Source organism: Scophthalmus maximus, chromosome 10, assembly GCF_022379125.1.
Source record: "Scophthalmus maximus strain ysfricsl-2021 chromosome 10, ASM2237912v1, whole genome shotgun sequence".
NCBI classification, from domain to species: Eukaryota; Metazoa; Chordata; class Actinopteri; order Pleuronectiformes; family Scophthalmidae; genus Scophthalmus; species Scophthalmus maximus.
This window is the reverse complement of record NC_061524.1, coordinates 7,024,624-7,041,511: the sequence shown is the minus strand read 5'-3', so window position 1 is coordinate 7,041,511 and position 16,888 is coordinate 7,024,624. Positions and strand designations below refer to the sequence as shown.

General features: G+C 43.2%; 1 protein-coding gene across 1 annotated transcript in view; it reads right to left on the bottom strand.

Annotated features, from left to right (window-relative positions):
* b3gat2 (beta-1,3-glucuronyltransferase 2 (glucuronosyltransferase S)) overlaps positions 1–16,888 on the bottom strand; it is a 32,473-nt gene that overhangs the window by 14,299 nt on the left and 1,286 nt on the right. The window contains exon 2 of the mRNA XM_035605209.2: positions 1,430–1,574. Coding sequence (XP_035461102.1) covers positions 1,430–1,574 — 145 coding nt within the window. The remainder of the gene's footprint in view (positions 1–1,429; positions 1,575–16,888) is intronic.

Here is a 16,888-nt window from a genome sequence, read left to right as displayed (position 1 = left end):
GGTGTGCTGCACCTATCCAGCTGGAAATAAAAAAGATAAATAGCGATAGAAAATATCTTACTTTTTCAACCGAGCCAAGATGAAGAACTTCACTAACTTTAAGTTTTTTTTTTTAAGTCTGGTGTGGCGACTGTGGCTCAGTAGTGAGGGAGGTCGTCCAACAAAACGGGCGAGACACTTAACACGAGTCTAATTGAATTGAATGTGACAGAAAAAGGGCGCGGTAAATAGCAGCGCTGTATGAACGTGTGTGTGTGTGTGCGTGTGTGAATGTGACTTGTACTGTAAAAGGCACTTTAGAGTGGTCGATAAGAGGAGAATAGTGCCATAAATACAGTCCATTTATCATGTGGTGTCTCCATCCGTGTTGCTAAATCATGTATCAATTACAAATGTATGAAATCAAATACATTAGTCTTTACGTGGCACTTCTGTAGTCTTGACAAACACTATGAGTTACATTCACACATTCAGTGCTTCTATAATTCTTATAACAATATAAGATGTAACATTATGACATTCGGTTATTTTGGAAGGAAACAGCAATGACAAATAAATCATCGAGTTAAGTCATTACAGGAGGTTAAACCCATTAATTTAAAAAAGTATTTGGATGATCATATAGTGTTTAAGCCATCTAATATTAAAATAGAATATAGTTACTCTTATATGTTATTTTATATGTGATACGTACTCAACATTTAAAGTGCAGAACACAAATGCTGGTGAGTTTCCTTAGGCCTTTCACTTTGATTTTCACTCCACTGGGTTCCCGTTCTGTTTCCTTACAGTCTGTTGTTTTCAGAAAACTTTTATTCAACAATCCTGCTTTTGTGATTTATCTCAGGAATGAACAATCAAGCAAAGTAGCGCAGCAGCTCCAGCGTGGAGGAGCAACAGTCAGAACATTAAATTGGAAAGATCAGATCTCATTTTATGGCAAATTAATCCACGGGAGAAAAAAAACGGAAGCTCAGTGGAAAAGCCGTCTGATCTCTGCAGGTAAAAGGGGAAGAAAGATCGACGCTCGCAGTTTCCTATTGTGAAAGCCAGGGGGCAAAAAAAAGAGTCACGCTCACTTTTAACTCTTCTGTAATAAATGAATTGATAAAACGGATAAATATTTAAATTATTGACAATAGCATTGGCCACCAAATAGAGGAATTAAAACTACTGCTTTGTAAGTTTAAATCATTCAAAGCGTGACAAGATTTGCAGAGAGTGGACACACTGCAAAAATATGAAGTATCATATTCCAGAGCCAATCATCTATTTAGAAGTGTTCAGCAATAGATGAATAGATATCAATTTCTCTATATTACAAGTATACTTGGGATCAATCAGAAGGGAACGCATTAGTTATATTGTAATGTCATCATTGTTTTGCTTCGTGTCCAAGTCATCTCTCCACTTGAGTAGATCTGCTTACCTGCCATGTCGATGGCAAAGGGTCTGTCCGGTCTCCAGCCGGTGTACCAACCCACAACTTTGCCCCCAGACACCAGGGGGCGCTCGTAAGCTCTGCCACCAACAAATCCCACGGGCCAAACAGACACACCTCCAGTGCTACGCATCTGTGGAGAGGGGGGGAGGAAAAGAGATCCGGTAAGATATATGCAAAACTCTACCCTGAGTCCTTGGTGACATGTTAGAGAAATGAATTCAGCATCTTTGGGTGTAAATGTCCAGAAGACTCCTAGAAATATAGACTCCTGTGTGATGAACTGAAACCTGACCAAGGCCTTTTGAGTTGGGCTGGTCTAAAGCATGTGTTGGTGTAGTAATGACAGCCGTGCTGCTCACTCATCCACATTCGTCCATCGCGTCAATCACAGTGCAACATAGTGGACATGACGCGCGAGACTCAAGGGACACGTCCACCCAGAGTGAAGCGAAAAGAGTCGGTGAAAGTCAGTGACCGGACTCGGGACGTTGATCTTTAACTGAATTACTTGTGTGTCAGTTTGCATGAGCGATTACAGATGTGTAACGTCATCTGAAGTGCGGCCGAGCGCAGCGGGGAGAGACTCTGTGGCCAACTGAACAGAAGACTAAATGAAAGTGTGCCGTTCGGAGCTGCCCTCCAGATTCACAGCGAATGAATTCGCTCACAGCCAGAAACAGTGCAACAAGAGAGAGAGAGAGGGGAAGAGAGTGGAGTGTGTGAGGACAGCTGAGTTTTTGTAATGGAGTAAGAGACATCTGTATCTCCAACGCTGTGTGTGTGTGTTCTACTTTCCAGCGCCTGCCACCCTGAAGGCCATTCATTCAGACACTGCTCCTCATCGCTCACCCAGACAGCCCTCCAGCCAGTCGCTCGTGACAAAACAACAGAACAAAACTCAAAACGGTAAGCAGCGCTGCATTACTGCGCCCAGACATCACACTGACTACTAGCTTTGGGAGCCACATCGTATACACAGCACACGTATATATGGAGAGGATTTACAGTGCAAAGAAAAAGTATAGGAGACCAAAGAAGACTGGAGTGCATGACATGTCTGTCTGGCAGAAAAATCCATGTCTCATATACTGTATAATGTAATAGTTTAAGTGTGTCATTTTTGTAATTTTCTGGCCGCATCGGGTGGTAAAGTTGCCAACCGAGAACCCAACAGGGGACATTTTATTGTGGCGCACCACTGATTCCGTTTCCAGTTTCCGGCAGCGCTGAAAATTCAACGCAAACGCATCGTATTCTGGACCATTTTGTGCAACAACCGTATTCAACACGACGTAGCAAACATGGCGACTCACCCGGACGTTGGGTCCACCTCATGTATCTACATTTGACTCATTCAGAGTTGACAAAAAAACATTGGTTCTTTGTTGCAGGTGATTATACATTTATGAACACATAGTTATGGACAATATATTCAAGTTCTTCTAAGTTCTTCTAAATATTACACACTGTAGCTTTAATAAATAATTCCAGGGCCTCTCCAATGACAACCAACAGTCCAGCGAGTGGTGTGTATGTCCAATAAGGTTCAGGAAAGGTTAATGTTGATTTATTAGTGAATGGGAGAAGTGCCATTGACAGCTTAATTAAATAATGTCCGCCTCCAGCAAAAAGCACGTTGAGCCTCCCCAGCACTCGATAACAGAAGACGGAGTCGAACACGCGGCAAACTACAAGTGACTGTAGGCTCTGGTACGTATGGTAAATACAACGCAAATGAACAATAACTCAGTCGGTAGATGGATAGAAATCCCACACACTGTCGGCACGGATTTTACTGGAGACATAAGGTTTTTTGTTATTGACATTTGACAGGTTGTACCAACCAATCAAAAAGGAGCACTGAATCTCAAAACACTCAAGTTGCCAAGTTGCCCGTGCTGGCAGTGGAAAGCAATTGTGTGAAGGACCAACTAAGACCTATAGCTCACTGTTATTTCAATGGAGAATGATCAAGATAGTAATATACGTCTACATTGACGGGTGCTTGCACAAGCATGATGTGTTTTCTTTTTCCTTTGTGCACGAGCACTTCTGTTTCCTCTGCGGAGAAGCCTTCTCTCTTTCTACCTGGTAAATCCACCAATATAAAATGACTTGAATCTCGAACTCACTTAGAACCAAGGAGTCCTGCAACGAACGATCTGGATACATTGAGGCCGTGTTGTGTGACAGCAATGAGATAAAGAGCAAGAAACTGACCTATATTTACATCAAACTGTCAGAGATGATAATGGTAACTTATTCATCTTTGATTAAATAACACGACGTGCATAGACTTTGGGAGATTTAACGGAACAACCTCTTTTTCAACTTAAGAAAAAACGGTGAGCATCTTCTCCCTTTCCTCCCCTTTAATTTCTCTTCCTCCTGCCCTACAGCCTCATACATCTCTCCTGCCCGAGTCCCTGAGCAACACCACAGGCTTTGAAGCTCTTTCCCCGCGTAAAATACCGTGGCCCCTCGCGTTCGCATGTGCGACACTAAAACCCTTCCCCCTCGTTCCTCTTTTGCTGCCGTCTGCCTTTCTTTCTCAGGTCATTCTTCAAAGACTCCGGCTCCGTTGGGTTTTTAAAAGCAGATGAAAATAAACGCGCAGAGAGAGGAAGAAGGCAAGGCTGACTTTGAGTGTTGGTCGTTTCCAGGTCATTCCTGGATCACGATCGTTATTTTGGCTTAGCGATTAAGTCCTAGTTTGACTGCTAATGATCCAGGTTTGCATGCTGTGTCTCCAAGCTCAGCGCACTGACACATTATTAGAGAGAGTTGGAACGGAAACAGAGTCTGTGGATATGCTAACGTATTCAGAATTGCTGGCTGGACTTACAGGGGAACCAATCTTTATCACTTTGAAGCCCATTACTTGATTTGGACTATTTTTATTCTATTTGGCCTGCCGTTGGAAACAAACTGTTGAAAGCACATCCAATTTATTTCACTGGTATGTCAAGTCTGTCCTCGTTGCCTCCAGCATTCCAGTGTTCAGAGTTAACAGAGGTTTGCAAGAAAGTAATTTTCTAAGCACCATCTAAGTGCATTATCATTGTTTTACAAGTATCTTGCAAGCTTCTGTAGCTTGTTTATATCCTTTCTCCCAGATAGAATTATTGTCCCACCTGCGTAAGAAACTCCCAATAAACTCCATAAACAGCAAAAGATTTTCTCTTGATGTTGTTAACGAACACTCTCCAGGAGCTTAATGCTGCACTATGTTCACCAGCAAGTTACTAACTGTGTCTGTTGGTTGATGGTGCTGAGCATCTCAGCAGCAGAGACTCTTTTTTGCTAAAATCCAAAACAATGAGCTGAAAGACGCTAAAATGTTGGATAATATTTTTTACATTTTCTCTCTTTGCGGTTTAGAATTCATAAAACAAATTTAGATATTATTGCACTGGAATTTTCATCCTGAAATTCAAACAGCTTCACATTTCTCATGCTCTTTAGTTAAACATCTAGAAGAAAAGACCAGTGACAGTGCAGCGAGTCGTGCATTAAAGCAATCAGACGCAGGGTTTGTGGTCAAATCTGATGGGAGGAGCAAAATGTCAATAATCCATTCTGCAGCCTAGTTAAAATGACATCTGCCTCAAACAAATGTCTATTGTGCTTTTCCAAATTGCATTTAATGAGTGAGGTAAACACAGGTACATCAACAGCTTTCTTTCTTTTCTTTTTTTACTGCTTTCCCCCTTGTTGTCTTTATAGCTTTCATTTATCCATTATAACTAGACTGGGTCCAGCCCATGTAGTTATCAGTGTCTAACGTGAGTCTGTCTATCTAGGGTGTCGTTAGATCCAAAATGACTCTCGGAAGCTTCCGGGTCAATTCATTGTAGGATCTGAGGATAAAAATCACATTACAAAAACAAGACAGCGATGATCAGGAGGCGTTCGGGATCCGCTTTGTCGAGTACAGCTTATAAATATGTGATATAACAGGAAGTTAAAAGGTCTATTAAACCAGCTTCGTGGACAGTTGTAAACTGTCAGAGACAAACTGTGTTTAGGTCTCTTTGTGCGAAGTCGCTGACTGCAGATGTTTTCATCGTCAGAGTCGCGCAGGCTGTCTCATCAACAACAACTCAATGTCAAAATGTTTGCTGGGAGCCAAACAAAGCCGTGGGGTGACAGTGTTTCAACAGATGGTGCATTATTCTGCTCGGTGGAGACTGCTTCAGCACATGCTGATTTTCATACCACCATCTGCAGATTACTGCTGGCACCGGTAAAGTTTGCAGGACAAACTTGTAGTTATACCTTTATTTACACGGGGAAGGTTGGGTGAGCACACAGTGCAGGGCATGCTGATAAACAGCACTGTCTTGTTAGCAGGTACAATAAAATAAATCAATTAATGTGACAGGAACAGACAGAGAGAACAGTAAACACAGCGACGGCTTGGTTAAAATCAAGTGCTGTAACGGGGTCACAGAAGTACAAATTGCCACAATCTATGGCTCTGAATCCTCGGAATAACACGATGAACACTGAGTGCTTACATAGACGGTAAACTAAAACTGTTCAAAAAGGCGGTTAATAAAAAATTAAATTCAAGTAAGACTACGAAAGGTTCTTTGAAAAAATAAGTATGTTTCCACAAACTCAAGAATCCAAGCAGAGAGATTGATCTCATAAATCTCGTTCAACCCAAATTGTTGAAACGCCTCAAAAGTATCCACACATCCATTCTTGGTGGTACCAAAATGCATCCTTTATGAAAGCAACTGCACCTACCACAATGAAAGGAACTGAAATACTAATTGCATGTTCCGTGTGACATCTTTAAAGCCTGAGGCCATATGGAAACTAATATTTGCAGCAATGGTTCCTAGTAGTTTGTAGTTTTAGGCAAAACAGGTACATTACTCACATTACACGAGTTGAATCGACTGGACAGTGAGAAATAAGTAAATAAAGCTAATGAGTGAGTCAGCAAAGAGATTACCTTTCACAATATCAGATTCCTTACAGCGAAGTTCACATTTATTGAAGCTGCCGTTCAGATTCCAGCTGCTCTGAGTATAAACTTTGTCAATAAGATCTGTAGTATCCTGACTTGGCAGTTCTGACTGTAGCTGAGCATTCAATTCTTTATCAACGTAATTTTGACCAGCGGTTTGCTTTGTCTGCTCTTGGCTGCGGCCCAGGCTCTCGTCACTGCCAGTTCTGAAACAATCCAGGAGCGCACACGCACTCACACACTCACACACACACACACACACACACACACACACACACACACACACACACACACATTTTACTATCGCACTGCCAACAAAACTAATTTAAAACAAGTCCTGCTATTTTTAAAGGGGTTATTCCCACTTTGTGTTCTTATTGTTGGAGCTTTTATCTAAGAAGATAAAACATGTAGTGTTGAAGTCCCACTTAGTTTAACGGAATCCGAACAATAGAGTTTCAAACACAAACCAACACTGCAACAAACGTGCGTGCGTGCGTGCGTGTGTGTGTGCGTGCGTGCGTGCGTGTGTTGCCACAGTGGTAAGAAAGGCACATATCCCATCTTTTAAGCCTGCCATACAGCCCTATGAAATTATTATATTCATCACTATAACAACAAACTAATAAAGTGATAGAAATAAAGGGTTTTAAAAGTTTGAATACAAATATACAAATACAAACACAACAACTATTCAGAAAAAAAAATATTTACAGAAATATCCTTTCTGGAATAACGGTCATACGAGCTGGCAGCCACGCCTGATCTCAGCCCTGTATTTTCTGTTCTGGGTGATCCAGTCTATATGAGAACACAAACAACTCTCCCAGAAAGCCACAGACCACAGAGCTCACCCTTATGATCAGGTTTGTCATCATGAGCAAACAACTTCCCCACTGGGACGGAATTGGGCAAGGAAAATAATAAATGATGCCCCGAAAGACACACACTGGGATTTTGTGGGGATGAGCATTTTTGTTATTGTTGAAAGCTGCCGCAACACCAATAGAATACACCTGTCCTTCCTCTCCATGGGGTGTGAAGAGGCTACAACTAATTCTGAGTCCACCTGTGTACTCTCCTTTTTTTGGGGCCATGAATCACCTGCACATTTTCATCTTAGTACATTTCTAATGGTGCAAAACAAATAATTTCCTTATTATGAATACAATTTTACATGAACATGGTGAAATACTGACTGGGGGATCTCAGTGTCGTATTTACATTGAGCTGAGGTTCGAGGGGTGATGGTATATTGGAAAATCTTAAAGGTCTTCTGCATATGGGGAATTTAGGCAATGTACTAGCCGATTGCTTTGAGGCAAGAGCATTAGATCGCATTAAAAAGGGCGTAACCGACTCTTCTACAGCATCGACCTTGTGAAAATACTCTGCATAGAACGCACAACAAACCGCGGTAGTACCACGTGTGTCGCGTGAGGTGTGAACGCACCGTTACAGTCTTTATCGGCGGGCGGGCCGGCGAGCAGGCGGGCGGACGAACAAAAAAATCCAAACTCCACAAAGCAAAAACAAGCAGGAACACGAGATATCGAACAGAAACGCAAAGACAAATGGGACCAGAAAGAGCACACACACACACACACACACACACACAGCGAGGGGAGATAATTGGACACAGGTGTGACACATTAGGACAGGTGCAGACAATCACAGGAGCGGGAAAACCGGACAAGGGCAGGATATTAAGAATGTAGAGACACACAAGGTGACACGATTTCAAAATGAAATAGGAAATAACGCACTCCAAGTCCATAATAAAAACTAAAATAAAAATCCCAACAATTCTTAACGCAAGGTTTCACATGAATAAACCAAAACTCCATTAATGATACAGCAAAAAAATCCACATGGATGGACCAAAAGGCCTTGGCAGTCTGGACCACTCTATTGTGGAAAGGATGGAATAATTTAGCGTGGAATTGTTTCAATTATTCATTTTATTTTTGATTTTTTGATTTTATTAAAATATATTTATAAACCTTTGTCACCTTAGTCAATCAAATATTTTCTCTCTATGGAGACAAACAGACTCATACATGAAAATATTTTTGTAAATGTTGGATAAGGGAGTAAAATATGATTCCAGTTAAATGTCATTTCAGTATTTTTTTTCCTTCTGATAAGACCTGATGACAGCTCTTCACTGAATCTCTCCACAATCTCTTGGCCTCTCCGTTGAATCTGTGAAGGCCCCTGTACATGAGTTTGGGTCGTGTCGCGTCGGGAGCCAGCGGCGGACACTGTCATGCGTCCAGAAAGCTCCTGTCTCATTATTAATATGGATACGTTCGCCACAGGGTATAGTCGCCGCGCTGAGATCACAAATCATTCATCTGGTGCCACACGTGAAATAATAATTTCACCGCGTGACAGCCTGTAGGTCCTGACGAATTATGGCACCAGCAGCTCAGTCGGTAATCGCCTGCTATTTACAAGTAAACAAAAGAAAAGCTGGGGGTGAAAAATTCAGTGGGAAGAGGAATCACATTTCATCTGCCAGGACACTCTGACTCCCTGCCCCGCAAACACATAGGTGAGATGTGGATTGTGTGTACACCCAGAGACGCTTAATGATGAAGTATATGAAATCCATTATGGATGTTTCTCGTTTCCTGCCTCCTGCCCCGGAGAAAGAGCCGTCATTGCGCTGTTTCGCGCACCGGGGCGAGTGCTCGGGTGGCTGGGCCGGGTGTGATTTTAATCAAGCGTATTTTTATCTGTGTGTGTTATTAATATGCATGGCAGAGGCAATGGGAGAAAGGGAGGGAAGAAATGAGCTGGGAGAAAATGAATGAATCAAATTAGAGAGGCTGCGGGATGGGCGACGAAACTGCGATTCAATGGTGCATGATGTGTGTGTGCGTGTTGAATGCTTTATGGGTTTCTGGGAGAAAAAAAACAAATATTAAAAGAGATGAAGGTGCGTGCATGCTGTGTGTGTGTGTGTGTGTGTGTGTGTGTGTGTGTGTGTGTGTGTGTGTGTGTGTGTGTGTGTGTGTGTGTGTGTGTGTGTGTGTGTGTGTGTGTGTGTGTGTGTGTGTGTGTGTGTGTGTGTGTGTGTGTGTGTTTGTGTGTGTGTGTGCAATGTCACACTATTTCTTTTCAGGCCCTCTCCCAGCTGAGAGGCCTGATATTCTGGTATTTTGTCCACCATGTTCACATCAATGGGTGCATGTCAAATATGATCAACACCCCTCACTATAGCCCGGCACAGTTCAGCAAAAACCACAAACCACAAACTCCAGAATCACCGCAATGTCGAATCAACACCTCCTTAAAGCCTTTTCGACACAAACTGACCATTATAACTCTCCGTGAAGGAGGATCTATTGGAAGGCTGTTATATTAGAGGACATTAGCTTTAGCTACTTGTACCTAATGAGCTGGCAACTCTATATCCTGCAGTCCACGGCACATGTGTGGGTTCACCAGGTTTGTGTAATGTTACCATTACTATGCGGGTACAGGACGCACCACGAATCCCCTGTTTGTAGGCACACACACTGTGGACTACACGGAACAGGTTTGTCACTCCAAACAAGCCAGCGTACAAGGATGATGTGATCGGATTGTTAACGGCAGATCCAGGTTTAGTTTCCCCCGACACATTACCAATATGTATGATGACTTTCAGTTCTATACCATTATGACATGTCACAATGATCTTATGTTTGGGAGGGGCGTTGGGATTAATATATATCAAACATGGAGTTATATATCAAATATTATACTCCAGGAATCCGTTGCAGTCATTTAAATATATGTGTTTATTAAGCGGAGCTTCACAAACACTGCGCCAGCTCCATAACAACAAATTAACACATTTCACAAAATGTTTAAAAAAATGTTCTTTCTAAATCAACTTTTTCATTTTTGCACACACACTATTATGTCATGCATAATAGCCAGGAATCTGTATGTTAATCATAATAGCCACTATTCTCCAAGTAAAAGGAGATCACAAACTGCAATTATCACAACAACATCGTTGATAATCTTCCCATGACAGGAGGCACAGCTACACTTCGCAAAAAAAAAGTGCCCGGCAAACTTTTCAGGTTTCCACATTTCTGAGATGCTACAGAACCTCCTCCATAGACAGAGAGCAGAGGAGACAGGTTTTGGCCTTTGTAAGCCGGTCACAAGCCCCGAAGGCAGAACGTGTCAATTCAATTTTAATAAAAACAGGTTCAGTGAAAATCAGGTTTGGTTTAGCAGAAATGTGTCCCGGCCTCTGTGTCACATAAGGGTAAAAAAAAAAAAGGTGATTTGATGAGGGAGCAGAGAGAGCGTAGGGATGGCGTGTCGTCAAGCGGCCAATTCAGGACAAACAAAAAAAGCAGTGGAATAGAGCTGATGCCTCACACCTTCACCTTCCTCTCTCCTCCAACCTCATCCTCCCACCAACCCGAGCACAGACATTTTTTTTCTCAGCAAAGTTCGTCTCCTTTCTGCTTCGCTTCGCTGACATTACACCCCCCCCCCCCCCCCCTCGCTTCTCCCACAACACTGTAATTATAATAATTGCTCATAGGGGTTTGAGGAAATTGAATTGCTTATTTCGCTCTGGTTCCTTTATCCCACCAGTTTCCTCTTTGTGCCGCCTCCCCACCGCCCCGCGATTCTCTGCAGGCATTCAGTCCGCTGCTTGGACACTTGATCAAATATGTCCTTAATGTTTGCACATGTAGGTTTTAAGACCATTTCCTATTAAAAAAACCAAAAATCTGACTCCCAAACTGGATGTATAACAAATGAAAGAGAAGAACATTAACACTATGAAAGTTTAATTAAAACGTCTAATTAATATCAAAGAAATTAACTGTGAGCACAAATTCCTAAAGTGTCTGAGCCGTATGATTGGAGACTTTAAAAGATCCCAGTTGCATTTCAGCACAGCGGTGGATATCCAACACTGCACTCCACAATCTGAGGAGCCATCGCACCACATCAGAACTAATAAATGAACAGTAGACCCGGTATGGCACCATTCGAGAGAGGTGTGCCTGAGTCACACTCCAGCAAAGAGCATTAGCCACAGTACCTGCTCCCTGAAATAGTCGCCGTGCCGGCTGCGGAGCTCTCGGGGCCGGGGGAGTTCAATTATTCAAAAAAGGTCTGACGAAACCCTTGCCTGGCTGACAGCCTGCTGCAGCTGAATCAAGCAGCTCCGCCATGCTGCCGTCAGCTGAAAAGCCCTCAATCCCCGTAGTCAGCTTTTCAGGAACGAAGACCGGGGGAGGCGGCGCCTAATTTTACTGATTGCTGCTTATGCGACCAACTCTGAATGGGCTCCTCCACTGTGAAACGGACCCAAAACAAAGTCTTCGGGTCCCAGCGATGGACTTATTGTTGAGTACTCGTAAATCAAGCGTGTACACATCAACAAAAAGGAGTGATTTTAAAGGGAAACTCAGATTTATCACAATTTTGGTCTCTTTGCTTATGATCCCTATTGGGTTCGAAAACATCGCCCCGCACCAAAGTAATTGCTGAGATCTGACAGGGGCAGCCATGGGAGTGATCATACAATCAGAACAGCTTTGTCAATAGTTTAGTCAGTTTGTTATGAATAAAGAATTAACTTTTAATTAAATGAAGTGACGTCGGCAGAAATCCCTCTTTGCGCAGCAAACCGTGGAGTGTTAAATGTTAAATAAATAAGAAATCGTGAAATACATGATCATATTATTAAATACTGACAAAATATATGACTTTGACATTATGAAGTAAGGAATTTATCAGCGTTTTATTCAACTCCAGCTATTTTCAATCCAAGGAAGCAGCGAAATCATAAGTGCTTTTCCTGCTGCATTCTCAAATGGGCTCGCAGGAAAAGTTGTCCACAGCAACATTTGCCGAAATTTGCATTGTCCCACACAAGCAGCATCTCTGGTGCAAGCAGCGTGTGAAGGCAACACACTGTACTCTTGAGGGCGAAAAATGCAAAAAATCACCCTGAGAAACCAAACGGAGGCAGAGTGTGTAAAGGGCCGATCATGGCGCCATTGCATGAGGGGGTTGGGGGCATAACATGAGCAGCCTTGCGTTTTGTGACTCTACTCTGCCGACCGCTAGGAGCCAACTGATCCATAACATGTCGCATGCATAATAAACCACCGCCAGACTGAGATCTGACGGATGTGTGGAAACGGAGAATACTCCTCTTTGCTCGTGTCTTCCCGCTAAACGCCTTTCCGCCTGATTTCTCACTTTAACTCCGCTGCCGGAGAGTAAGGGGAGCGCAGGCGAGCTTGTTAAACATTTGCTACGTACCAATGTTTTTTTCATAAGGGGAGGAAGCGAGGGGAGCGGGGGCGGGCTGTAACACATTTTGCTCATTACTCGGCGGTGGCTTGTAGCCGCGCTCGTGGAGCAAAAGTGCCTGGGCAGCTACTCTCGCGTAATCAACAACCCCGAGTCGAAAAACGGGGGGGTTGATTTCAGCTGGAGTTCTGCGTTTTTTAATTGGGCAACAGCAGGTCCGGAGTGCCGCGCGCTCCGGCTAATCAAATGGCAAAATTAGTTAAACACAAAATATTGACAGCAAGATTCCTTGTTTTTTTTCGCTGCTTACATCACCATTAAATCACACCCTTAAAAAAAAAGCATCACGAGTCACAAGTCTCACCTGTGTCTAAATACACATCATATGAATGATCAGTTACTGTACTGTAGTATTTTGCAGCTTAAAGGAACTGCAGGTGCACAGTTCGTGTCCCCGTACCATTATCTCTCTGCCGAGTTATATTTACTTCCCAATATAGTTTTCAAATGAGCAGCGTTTACTCGCTGAGCCACGGTGGTGAGATGTCGGTCTCCTATTCAGCAACACAGACCACACACACACACACACACACACGCAGGCCAGGAGAAAAAAAGGAAAACACTTAACCTGGCTAAAGCACAAAAGGCAACTTTTAGTGGCTCATCTCAGGCCTGCCTGATAAAGCAAGCTCCTGGTAGTGAGTGCTGCCAAAAATCATGTGACCTGCAGAGATGTGGGCCCGGATTTTAATGCTTGAAGTCTACGTCGCCTTGCTGCAGCATAATGCCCATCATCAGAAGTTCAGATGACACACATCCACAGCGTCTACATATTAACTGTATTCATGATCGGCCCTCAGTTTCACCACACGCTGTCCACTTTCACTTTGGACATTAAACTACAGTGTGTAAGGGAATTCAAATAGGATGAGGACGGTGGGTGTTTTGTAGTCCAAAAGTTATTGCATCATAGTATATAGTGTATAGAGACCTACAACTGTTGCTGTGTACATATGGCGATACTGTAAATCTACCTTGAAACCACTGTGGGGATTGCAATCAATCACTACGAGAAATATTATCACAGACGTTTCAACTGAAAAGCTGAAAAGCCTTTAATTGATCAATCTGTTTGTAAAATGAGAAACTATTACGATGCAAAATGTTTGGTAGTCGGATGATTATTTCAATCATTGATGCAGCAAAACCGCTCGTCTTTCGTTGTAAACAGACTGTTCTTGGGTTTTGGATGAGCAGGTGTTCACAAGTAACAATTGGCAACAATAGGAAATTGTGTTCTGATCATCAGATTTTCAAATGACTCAAATATTCAGTCTCTACAACATATTAACTGTATTATTATATATTATATTAGGGCCAATATAGAGACCCATGAAACTGCGGCGTGAACATGGCAGTACTGTATTTAGATGTACTTGAGAAAATCTAAATCTATCTTTTCAAGCAACTGTTGGCATTGGATTAAACTAAATCACAACTGCTACAAGAAATATCACCACAAGGGGCCAAGGTGAAATAATATTTTAGCTGCTTGAATGTTACCTCTATAATTTCCCTTCCAGAAATGATATAAGGGTTTCTAATTTGAAGCTGCCACCCACTATTAGTACAGTTACTGCCATCAGTCTAAAGCCTGCAGACAGTTTCTGCAGGTTATTACTGCTGTATGACAGCCTATTATCTCTCCATGACAGGCCATTACCTGCACAGAGGAGCTGGGTAATGAAATAGGCAGGAGGACAGCGAGAAGACAGTGTGCTATTAACAAATCAAACAGATGCTCTTTGCGCTGAGCCGCCGGAATCGAACGCTCAGGACTCTGTGTCGGAGGAGAGTCAGCCCCTGCTCACTGGGTTTACTATAGTCAGGTTTATTTTCTTATCCAAGTGTTGCATTCCAGGGATGCAATTGAAGGGCGGACAATCTGAAGTCGGCACACGATTTCTAGTTAAGGTTGGATTCCTTTAGGCCAAAACAATGTGCAAAATTTACTCTGCTGCATTTTGATTGACTGGACAGATATCCAGTCATTTTTGATCGGATTCTGGTGTAGCTGGAAATTCAGCATTTCCGTGCTTCTCATACGAAACATCTCCTCAGACTGAAGTTTGTCCTCAGTTGATTCTGCAAAAATGTTCGGCAGTCGGATCGATTGCTGAAGACATTGATCCAGCAAAACTGCCAGAAAACATTGTGTGTTTCCAGCATCCTTTGTCTTATGCTGTAAACAGACTGTTGCTGGGTTCTTTGTACGAGCAGTTGTCAGACGTGACAATGTGCTTCAGGAACTTGTGAAGGGAGTTTCCCCTTTTTTATTTTCTGACATTTTATAAATCAAACAAATAATTGCTTCATTGTCGGATGGAAATAAGCATTAGTCGCACTTCTGTAATCCCTCGTAGGTCTCTCCTGATTTTCCCGTTTTCAGTCGTGTAGCTTTGTTCTCGCACGGCCTGGGAAACCAGAGGAAGATAAGAAAAGTCGCAAAGCACAAATGAACTCGGTCTCGCTGTTTGCAGAACATCATTTTAGATGGAAGTCGAGACGGCTTGCAAAAGTGGAAGGAAACATCACACATCAAATACGTCCATTAAAGACCACCAGTCTTTTTCTCCGTCACCAAATCAGCCGGCCTTAAGAGTACTGCTATATTATTCTCCGGTAATTCATCAAAATATGTTTTGCATCCTGATTTGGGGCCAGCCATATTTGAATGGCAGTAATCAGAACCCCGCCATCTGCAATCAGGGAAGCATTCTCTGAGAGCGTTTGTGCATTTTGCGAGGGTGAGAGGGTTGTTTTGTTGCTCCTGCCGCCGCCACCGGCACGCCGCTCTCCATTAGCTGGATGTAGAGGACGAGGACGGCAGGGCGGCTCTGATATAAACGACAAAAGGGTCGCTAACGGTGACGTGTAAAGAGATACCCACGAAATCACACAAACAGAACGCTCGGAAAAAACGGAGGAATCAGTTTTCCAATATACAGGGTCGACCCCGGCACATCGTCCGGCCTATGTTGCTCAACTGGGATCAGCAGGCTACAGATCGATACGACAATCTGTTTGGATTTTTTTGTCAGTATTTATACGTCAGACGACTTTGAGTCTCTCATATGAGACTCCATGCGACCTCGTGGGGGTGTTTTATCACATCCGGAATGCAGAAGTGTAAGAATTCAAAATGGTAAAACTGTGAAATACCGAAAATGTGAAAAATAATACGTCTACCATTTCATTCAATTCTTAAAGAGCAGCACTGCTGTCAACCCTTAACAATCAATCTCACATGAGTATAGACTCTCACTCTTTCACACAAACACACACACACACACACACACACACAAACACAACCCTGCTTATTAATGTGCTGGCGAGGATCAGTGGTAAATTGGACAGCGGTGCCGGCGAGATGCACCAGCACCGGCGAGGCCGCCATCCATCCCTATCATCTCTGTGTCTGTCAGTCATGTGCTCCCTATTACTCTCCCTCTGTTTTCGCCTCACACTCGTTTTTCTTAGCCTCCCCTCGTCATCTCCCGCTCCCTCAGTGAACAGGCCGCTCCAATTCCGAGCGTCTGTGTGGCCTCACCGTGAGCGCGTCACCAGAATGCACGGCGGTTTTCGATCAGGTGCCTTTCGGGTGAAACCGGCGGCTCCCAGAGCAGGGTCTGAAGCGTCCCCCGGGGTCTTTAGTTCAGGGTTCCGCTGGGATCTCATCAGTGGGCGGGCAAGTATACGAGCCTGGTGAATTTCAACGTTTGAGTTCCCTTTGTGATGATCCCGTTTGGGGAATGCCAAACAGTGACTGTTCCTGTGCAGCACATTTGGTTAGAGCGCAGTCAAAACACAGTCAGTTCACCTCCCACTGCTGAAACAGTGTATTCTATGAAAACTCCATGAACACTATCACTGCATCTCCCTGCGTCCAAACGTCACGGGCAAAGGCTCATATGACGTTACTGCTGTTAATCGATTTTTCACAAAAACTGGAGCCCAACATTTACATTGAGGTGCAAAGAATCACGTGTGATATTTTCATACTTTTCTTTTAGTCCATCTGACTTTACAGTTTAACAACCCTGCGGTATTTGTGCGCAAGTGCTGTTTCTGCTTTCTGGGGTCACACACACAGTGTCACTTTGAGGGGCTAC